The following is a 9,345-nucleotide window of genomic DNA, read 5'->3' as shown; positions in this document are numbered from 1 at the left end:
ACACAGAGGCCAGGGAAGGGAGCTATCCTCCCAGGATCTCAGAGTCAAGAAGTCAGGGTGCTGGGATCGGAGTCCCTGTCTGTGCAACGGTCCCCACTGCCGGGGGCTCCCACGGCTCCAGCCTCCCTCTGTTCCTCCCTGCCCCATCTTTCCCCCACACATGCCACCCCCAAAAAGAGGCAAATGGCACTGACCCCCAGGCCACCAGGATCTCAACCAGAGGTGACTGGGCCCCCAGGGCACATTTGGCATGTCTGGAGATACCTTTGTTGTCACAAGTGGGGGTGCGGGGGGGAGGGAGGAGGAGAGGAGCATGGGGAGGGGTCACTACCAGGTCCAGTGGTGGAGGTTAGGGATGCTGCCCAGCCCCCTAGGATGCCTAGGGCGGTCCCCACCGGAGAGGTGTCGGGTCACATGACAGCGGTGGTGGCACAGAGTAGCCCAGATCTGCAGGCTCGCCCTTCCGGATGTGAGCTGGGGGCTTCCTGCTGGACGCGTGTGCCCGTGCCCCTCCAGTCTTAGCCAGAGGTGGGCACCAGCAGCTTGCAGATGTGGGTAGGCAGTTCTCTGCCGATTCTGGACTAAAGCCCTTCCAGATGTGAAGGGATGGCTTACAGATGTGCGCATATCCACACGGAGGGCCTTCCGGGCAGAGCCTCTCCTTGACTCAAACTTGCTTGGTCTCCTTGAACTCTTCTTCTCTAGGCCTCAACTTCTGGGCTTCCGTGTCCATCTAGGCGTTGTCCAGTTTTAGCATGCCATCTGCTAGGTCACTTCAGCCAGGATCCCTCATCCTTGATATCTGATGGGGTTCCTCAGCCCCCCGCCCCCACCAGCCCCAGGTGATGTCTGGTCACCCTGCCTCCCTTCAGCAAGAATCCTATTAGGTGGGTTTAGCCAGAATCTCCCCAACCCTGATGTTTCCTCCTGGGAATTTCCCATCCTCTGACCCCCACGCTGTTGCCTTGGCTACAAATTCCCACTTTTCTTTGTTCTCTTTGGAGTTGAATCCAATCTCTTTCCCTCACCGCAAGACTCCATCATAGCAGTCCCTACGCTATACAATGGCCCCCTTGAATAATTAGTCTGCCTTGCTGTCCTTTAACAAGTGTCACTGGATAATTTTTTCCTCCTTTTCAGATGGGAAGAGAGAGAACTTTGGGCTAATTTCCTTTCAGATGCCTGGGGAAGGGCCACCTCCTCTTCACGCCCCGCAGGCCCGAGCACCCTGGAGTGGGCGTTACCCGGCAGCTGTGGGCAGGGCCGTGGGGGGAGGTGGAGAGTCCTTTTTCTAGGCCATGTGTCACCTGCATCCTGCCCTGGGGCATTGCCCCGGCACTACTCTGCCACTGCAACAACGAGAAGCTGGGGCCTGCTCCCCGGAGACTTTGGGGTGGATCGTGGCTCTCCTTGAGAGCCCTATGTTCCTGGCCCCCCAGAACCCGGAACATGGCAGATGGGGCTCAGGCCAACCCCAGAGAGTTCAGGAAGAAGGGGCTGGTTAGACACCCCTCTGGGTGGAGGGGCCCGAGCCTCAGGGCCTCTTCTCCTTTGAGAAACTCCAGGTACATGCCTGCTTCACTGGGATGGAGCCCTCCTTGGAGAGCAGCAGGGATGAGGGTGGGGAACTGGCTCCTAGAATCCATTTCTTCAGAAAGGAGAGCTCTGAGTCTCTGATGGTGGCTGAGCTATGTCATGGCCTTTTTAGCACTACAAGGGCCTTTGGGATCATCTAGCTAATCCTTACGGGCACTTGAGGCCCAGAGAGACTAAGGGATCTATGGATGGTCACACAGCATTTTGGAAGTAGAGCTGCAGCTAGAACCCAGGGACCCAGGTCTCCTGGCTCCGGGAGCAAGAGGCAGCCAGCAGGTTGGGTCACGTGACTCCCTGGCGTGCATATGGAAAGGGGTTGGTTCTGATCTGTGACAAGGTCCAACTCCATGAGACAGGAGCTCCCTGTCTTGGAAGCTGATTCTTGCTCAGAGTGGGAGGGAAGGAGGCTCCTGGTGCCTGTGGGCTCTGCCATCCTGGGGTCTGTCCCAGGAGGTGGGAGGTGCTCAGATCTTCCTGGAGGAGCTAATCACAAGGCAAGGGCAGCAGGAAATGGGGCATCAAGAGATGGCGTTGGGCTTCCCTGGTGGCGCAGTGGTTGAGGGTCAGCCTGCCGATGCAGGGGACGTGGGTTCGTGCCCCGGTCCGGGAAGATCCCACGTGCCGCGGAGCAGCTGGGCCCGTGAGCCATGGCTGCTGAGCCTGCGCATCCGGAGCCTGTGCTCCGCAGTGGGAGAGGCCACAACAGTGAGAGGCCCACGTACTGCAAAAAAAAAAACAACGAAAAAAGAGATGGCGTTGACCACACCTGTAACGAGGTCCAGGAGGGAGCCACAGGCCAGGAACCCCACACAGGGGGAAGGGACGGACCCAAGACCAGGGTTTCTTCCTCTCTCAGGTCCTACCTGGGGATGAAGACGTTCATCACCATCGCATCCTGGCCAGCTGAGGTGACTGAAGGTGCTGGGAAACTCCTCCTTCCCCGACACCCACAGCCTTTCTGCTGTGACTCACCCACAGGCCACAGGACCTCAGGCCTGCCACTGGGTCTCTGCTTCCTGGCTCCGCCCCTGCCTGGCTTCATCCCTTCTTTGGGGCTCTTTACTCCTCCAGGCACCTGTAAACACACCCGGGCGGCCGGCATTTACTATTTACGGGCCTCAAGGATGCAGGGCCCACAGCTGAACAAGCATCGTAAAGTGGCGGTGGTGACTTGGCGTCAGGGCACTTAGGGACACCAGGGTGCTTGTGTACATAGGAAAACGTGTTTGTGTACGTGTGTACATGCAGAGCTGGTGAGCTTGCGTGCAGATAGCCGCATGTATCTATGTGTGTGTTGGTGTGTCTGAGCACGTGGTGATGTCTATGTGTGTAACACACATCAGGATGTTGTGTAAGTGTGTGTTCACAGTGGCGTGTGTGTCTCTAGAGCGTGTATGTGAAAGTAGGCTGTACACATCTTCACACGGCAGGTGTGTAGCAGTGTCTGGGTGTGAGATGTACCGGAAGACATGGAGCAGGTCTGGGGGCCTTCTTCCTTCTTCTTTCTGGGGGGCCCCACCCCCCGGCCAGCTGAGGCTCCTGACACACAGGCAGGCGTCCTGGTGGCAGTTGCCCTGTGTAGGCGGAAGATGGGCTGAATGTCCCACCGGCTTTCTGTCCACCTGTTCAGCATTCCCTGAACCCAGCCAGGTTTGAGACGAAGGAAGAAAATATCAGAAACGAGATAAGGTTAAATGTGGCCAGACGTGAGAAACAGTTGGTTGAATTCAGGCAAAGTGACTTGTTATTTAGAACGTAACCCCTCGAGTTCAGCCGGGCCCAGCGGCCTGGGACAGAGGCTGCAGCCTGAGTGAATGCAGGTTTTGTTTCTTCCACTTGGAGTGGAACGTGCACGTGGCCGCTCTGGGTGCTGTGTGTGTGTGAGAGTGGGAGTGCGTGTGCATGTGTACGGGCATGGGGGGTGAGTGTGGGTCTGCTTGTGGGACTGTATGAGTGTGGGAGGTATAGGGGAAGGGCAGGCCTGGCTCAGGGGCACAACAATTCCTGGGAGGGGGCACCATGGGGGGAGCGAGGGTCTGGTGCGTGCCAGGCCCCGAGAGCGGGCCTGCCCGATCTCTGGGAGCTGGGATTGTTATTCCCATTTTGCAGATGGGAAAACAGAGCCCCAGGGAGCTTTAGTTCTGGACCTGCCTCTGTCTGACTCCAAAGTCTGTGCTCTTCCCACTGAGGCATGTGGAGGTGGTGAGTCCCTTGTCATCACTAGCGATGTTGGACAACCACGTCTCCAGAAACAAGTAATTTCGGTCTTTGGGTTTCCATCCAGTCTCCGTTTCTGAAATTCTTAGCTTCCTCCCTCTCCCAGTACATTTCCTCTTTCAGGCCGTGGAGCTGGATGGGGGATGTGGAGAGAGTTAGGGTTAGGCTGAACTGGGTGCCTAGCCCCGGGCACAGATGGAGGAGCCCGGGTTGGGGAGGCATCCCAGCTCTGGGGCACACAAACTTGGGTTCAGGTCTGGGCTCTGCCACTTCCAGGCTGCATGACCTGGGCAAAGCTTCACCTTTCTGAGCCTCAGTTTGCTCATCCATAAAATGGGATGACAGCGGCCCTCCAGCCCGTGTGGGTGGTGGCCTCAACCAGGTAAGGACCCAAATGCCAGGCTTGGTGTTGACTCAGCAGTGAGCCAGCACATCTGGGAGCCCAGGAGGCAGGGAAGCAGGGGAGGGGAGAATATGTCCCTGGGGTGAGCTGCCTGAGGATGCCGGGAAGCTGATTTTGCTGGTGTAGGAAAGGTTGTTGCACTACCTGTGAGACAAGGACAAAGGGGAAGAAATATATACGTGTGTGTGTGTGTGTGTGTGTGTGTGTGTGTGTGTTCATTGAATGATGCACTGGCCCCAGGGCCATGTGGGGACGCTGAGTCCCTGCTGGGAGCTGAGGAGCCAGGCCAAGCCAGAGGGGCCCAGAATCGTGTTCAGAAGAGCATGTGGCATTTGTGAAGCCCCTTAGAGTATATAAGGCACTGGGCTCTCACTGGCTGGGTCCAAATTCTGCTTCACCTCTTTTCAACCATGTCTTCCTGGGGAAATTACTATACGCTCTGGGTCTCAGTCTCCTCATCTGTAAAATGGGGATAATATCAGCACTCTATAGGGCTGCAGGGAGCCCTTGATGAGTTAATGCATGTAAGGGGCATAGGACAGTGCCTGGCAAATGCTATTATTATATTCTCAGGGCCAAAGGGCTCAGTGTAAGGATTGTGTAACGCACCATACCGGCTGCTTTGAAGATTGCACCCTCCTCCTGCTCTGCTCTCCCTCTCCTGCTCCCTCTGTCCCTTCCCCTTTCCCCAGCCCTGGGGTGTTGGAAGGACAGCCAGTCAAACAGGAGAGGCCACGCACAGGGCAGGGAACTCACAGCACCCCCTGGGTTCTTGCGCAGTCCTGCCCACGGCCCACAGCAGCCTGCTCAACCTCAGGTCCGTGGTGGAAGCCAACACAGGGAGGAACGCCATCTTGTCCTTCGTGGGCTACGGCTGCTACTGCGGAAGGTGGGGAGGCGTGGCCTGCCCATGGATGAGGTGTACTGGTAGGTCCTGGAGAGTCTGGTCTGCTGGAACCGGGCAGGGACAGTAAAGGTCAGACTGTCTCCATCTCTGAGAGGTGGGAGACGCCCCTTCCCCCAAGGAGGAGGCTTGTTTGATGAGTTAGTGGCCAGAAGCCTGACCTTTGACCCGTGTCCTCCTCAACCATCTTGGATATTTTCTTTTCTTTTCTTTCATTTTTTTTTAAAGTGTATAACATTGTGGGTTTTCTTTTTTTAATTCTATCATTGGCATGTTTATTTTATTTTTATTTCTTTTGGCCGCGAGGCTTGTGGCATCTCAGTTCCCCAACCAGGGATTGAACCTGGGCCCTCGGCAGTGAAAGTGCAGAGTCCTAACCACTGGACTGCCAGGGAAGTCCCATCTTGGACACTTTCCATTGTCCCTTTCCAAGGTCTTGGGCTTGGAGGCATTTGAACTTCCGTTCTCACCGGAAGGAGCCTTTGACCTGCCTCCAAATACACATGAGAGCAAAAGTCACACAGCTTATACTTGACAAAGGCAAGGGCTGTGACCACGGCCCCTCAGACTGGAGGCTCAGGTGGACAGGACTGTGCTTCCTCCATCAGACCGGGAGTTCCTGGAAGCCGTGGCTCATCCTTTGCTCCTGTCTCCCCCCGAAGCACCAAGTCTGGTATCAGTGGAGGCTTCATAAATGCACGTTGACTAATTACCTGCCCTCCACTAGAGGGGGTGGGACAGCCACACCACATTTGCTTCCTGTCCCCCATCCCCAAGCCCCACTTAACTCTCCAGGCCTTTGTGTCTCCCTGGCCATCGTGCACAGCCAGGTATAGCCCCTGCATCTAGCCGGTCTCTTCCTACTTTGACTTCACTCAGGCCCCTCCCTCCCACCCTGACCCCTCCTGCAGCTGCAGCCAGGGCTCCAGGGGGTGGGGGGGAAAGCTAGGGCTCTGGGCGGAGGGCAAAGGGAGGGGATCGCGGACAAGAACCTGGGGCACTGGCCTGGTTCTGCCCGGCTGTGTGACCTAAGGCCAGTAACTGCCCTCTCTGGGCCTCAGTCTGAAGGTCTGACTCGTGAGGGACAGGAACAGATGATCATGATAGAGGTCACTGCCGGTGGGAGAGGGGCCAAGCCTGGCTATGCCTGCCTGCTCTCCTTTCCCCGCCCCTACGTGCTGCCATGTCCACGACTGCTGCTACCAGAAGCTCTTTAAATTTTTTTTTTTTTCCTCTCTGCGGTACGCGGGCCTCTCACTGCTGCGGCCTCCCCTGCCGCGGAGCACAGGCTCCGGACGCGCAGGCCCAGCGGCCACGGCCCACGGGCCCAGCTGCTCCGCGGCATGTGGGATCCTCCCGGACCGGGGCACGAACCTGCATCCCCTGCATCAGCAGGCGGACTCTCAACCACTGCGCCACCAGGGAAGCCCCAGAAGCTCTTTGACCTGGGCTGCCACACCTATGTGGACCATTACGACTACACCATCGAGAACAACACTAACATTGTCTGCAGTGAGTCCCTCTCCCACCATCGCCCCTTCCCCTCACGGAAGTGTGTACTGCCAGCCCCCTCAGCCTGTGCTAGGGCCGTGGGCCAGGTTACCAGATGAAATACAGGATGCCCAGTTAAATTCAAATTTCAGATAAACAATGAAAGATGTTTTTATGTAAGTATATCCTAAATACTTTAGTTTTATACTAAAAACTAAATGTTAGCATAAAATGAGTAAGTATTCGTATGAAATGAAGAATTAGCATAAGTATATCCCATGCAATATTGGGGATATACTTATACTAAAATATTTATTGTCTGAAATTCAGATTTACCCAGGTACCTTGTTTTTCGTTTGCTTGTTTGTTTGCCGAATCTAATAACTCTGGCTGTGGCCCTGGCACATCTCCCTGATGTGCTCGGAGCCCCCGGGCCTGAACTGGCCCCCAGGTGCCCCAGTCCCTGAGATTCCTAAGCTTCGGAGAGCTTAGGGAGTGATCCTGATTCAGTGGGTCGGGTCTTGGTGGGGTCCAGGACTCTCTGTTTTTAATCAGATCCTCAGATGATCCTGAAACTTTGTGTCAGGCTGGCATGGGAGTCAGGGGACCTGGGTTGGAACCCATGTTCTCCCAGCATGTATGGCCCTGGGCAGGTCCTTCCCCACCTGGCCTCAGTCTCCCCATGGGCACATTGAGGGGTTTGGATCTGAGCAGACCCATTCCCTTCTAGTTCTGTCATTGGGACCCCAGCAGATGACGTGGCCCCATCCTAGACACCCAGGGTTTCTGGGGATTCGAGGTGCCGGAGCCAGGCCTGGCAGGTTCCCTCCTTTACCATGGACGCATTCCCCACCTGAGGGGCGCAGCATCAAAGCTGATGGCCCAGGTGTCCCTGCCCAGCCCCTGCTAGTGCCCCACCCTGGGGTAGCAGGTGCCCCTGGCCCAGCCCCGTGGGCAGCCCTGGGCTCCCTTTGTCTCCTTATCTTCACCAGGCTGTGTGTCATCCCTTACTAAGAGCTCACAAGCAATGCCAGCTTTGCAAAGATACTCAAGACTCCTGTTCTCTGGGAAGGAGTCTGGTGGGGAACTGGGCACATCTGGGGACCCTCGGCAGCCCAGGGCTGTCTGGTCCTCATATTCTGCTGTTCAGATGTGTGGTGGAGGGTCTGGCTTGAGAGAGGAGTTCATTAAGCAGTTCATGGAGAGGAATTTCCCTCCTCAACCCCCAAGACAATGGACTAACCCAAGCAGTGGTTTTCACACTGGGTTCTGGGGATTTCTGGGGTCATCAGGTCAACTGCTGTGAGAGCTAGTGGGGGGTTGGTTATCCTGGATCGGTGGTCCAGCTGCCTCTTTAATGTATTTTGTAGCTCTAGTGGCTTCTCTTTCAGCTGTTTAAAAAAAAATTTTTTATTCTTTTTTATTTTGGCCGCACTGGGTCTTTGCTGCAGCATGCGGGCCCCTCTAGTTGCAGCTCTCGGGCTCAGTTGCAGAATGTGGGATCTTAGTTCTCCAACCAGGGATCGAACCCGGGCCCCCCCTGCATTGGGAACACAGAGTCTTAACCACTGGACCCCCAGGGAAGTTCCCTCTTTCGGCTGTTTGATATATTAGTCTTTGGCCAAGAGTTTCACGTCAGAGAAGGTATTCTGCTGATGGAGAGTTTGCAAGTTTGCAAACAATTGGGCTAGTGGGTGGTTCTCGAGAGGTGTTCCCTGAACCTGCAGCATCAACAGCACTTGTTAGAAGAAGCTCTACGGGTGGGGTTGGGCAGCCTTGGTTTTCAGGAGCCCTCCAGCTGATTCTAATGCACACCTAAGGCTGAGAACTATGGGGTAGATGATTTCTGAAGGCCCATAACAACTACGACAGCATTTGCTCCCTGGGGCGCACTGAGCTAAGCTCTTTATAAGTGTTTTTCTCACTCCGTCCTCACCACGAACTCCCTCCAGGGTGGGTGTGCTGTGATTCTGTGCTTGAGAGAGGCCTGCGATGGTAGAAAGTAACTGGGCTGGGGGGTGAGTTCCTGACGCCTGATTTCCGTCCCAGCTCTGCCTTGCGTTTGCTGGATGACTTAGACAAACGCACCCTTTCCTGGGCCTCAGTTTCCCCCTGTTGACATTGTTCTGTTGGGCTTCAGGGGTTCTCTGTTTCCCATGCACCAGGGGCACCTGGAGGGCTGTGAATACAGAGGCTGGGCCCCGAGTGTCTGAGCCTGCAGGCCTGGGGTGGGCCCGCTGACGGTGCTGGTGCTGTTGGCCCGAGACCCCCTTCCGAGGTCCACTGTGACCTCAGAGTCTGTGTGCTCCACTCCCCACAGGCGAGCTCAACCAGACGGAGCGTGACCAGCAGACGTGCGAGTGTGACAAGAGCGTGGTCCTGCGCTTCCAGAAGCAGACGTACAGGGAGGAAGGAGCGTGGCAACTACCTCAACACCTACCGCCAGAGCCCCACGCCCAACTGCAGCATCTACGGGCCACGCCCCCCGCCCCTCCCTAGCGCCCTCTGGGGGCTGACAGAGAGGAGGGTTGGAGGTTCCGGTCCTGGGGACCAGCCAGATGGAGCAGGTGGAGGTGGGGGCGGGTCGGGGGCCCCTGGGCTGCCCTCCTCGGAGCCCTCCAGCAAGACCGGCCCCAGAGGACTCAGAAAGGCCGGGGCCCTGGCCACCTGGCTCCTCCAGCCCAGACCTGGGTGTGTCTTCATCCTGGACGTGGCAGGGGGCATGTGCCCTGTT

At 56.6% G+C, this 9,345-nt stretch overlaps 1 protein-coding gene across 1 annotated transcript; it reads left to right on the top strand.

Annotated features, from left to right (window-relative positions):
- Positions 1 to 1,449: 1,449 nt before the first annotated feature.
- On the top strand, positions 1,450 to 9,110 carry PLA2G2F (phospholipase A2 group IIF; the record flags this gene model as incomplete). Its single annotated transcript, XM_082674360.1, is given in 7 exon segments — positions 1,450 to 1,565; positions 2,453 to 2,514; positions 4,997 to 5,103; positions 5,106 to 5,143; positions 6,296 to 6,318; positions 6,543 to 6,632; positions 8,932 to 9,110. Coding segments are annotated over 7 exon segments (615 nt in total).
- Between the last annotated feature and the right edge of the window lie 235 nt (positions 9,111 to 9,345).

This window comes from Grampus griseus (genome assembly GCF_964374135.1).
Source record: "Grampus griseus genome assembly, chromosome: 1".
NCBI lineage: Eukaryota > Metazoa > Chordata > Mammalia > Artiodactyla > Delphinidae > Grampus > Grampus griseus.
Note: the sequence above shows the minus strand (reverse complement) of the source record. Positions and strands in the feature narration are given on the sequence as shown.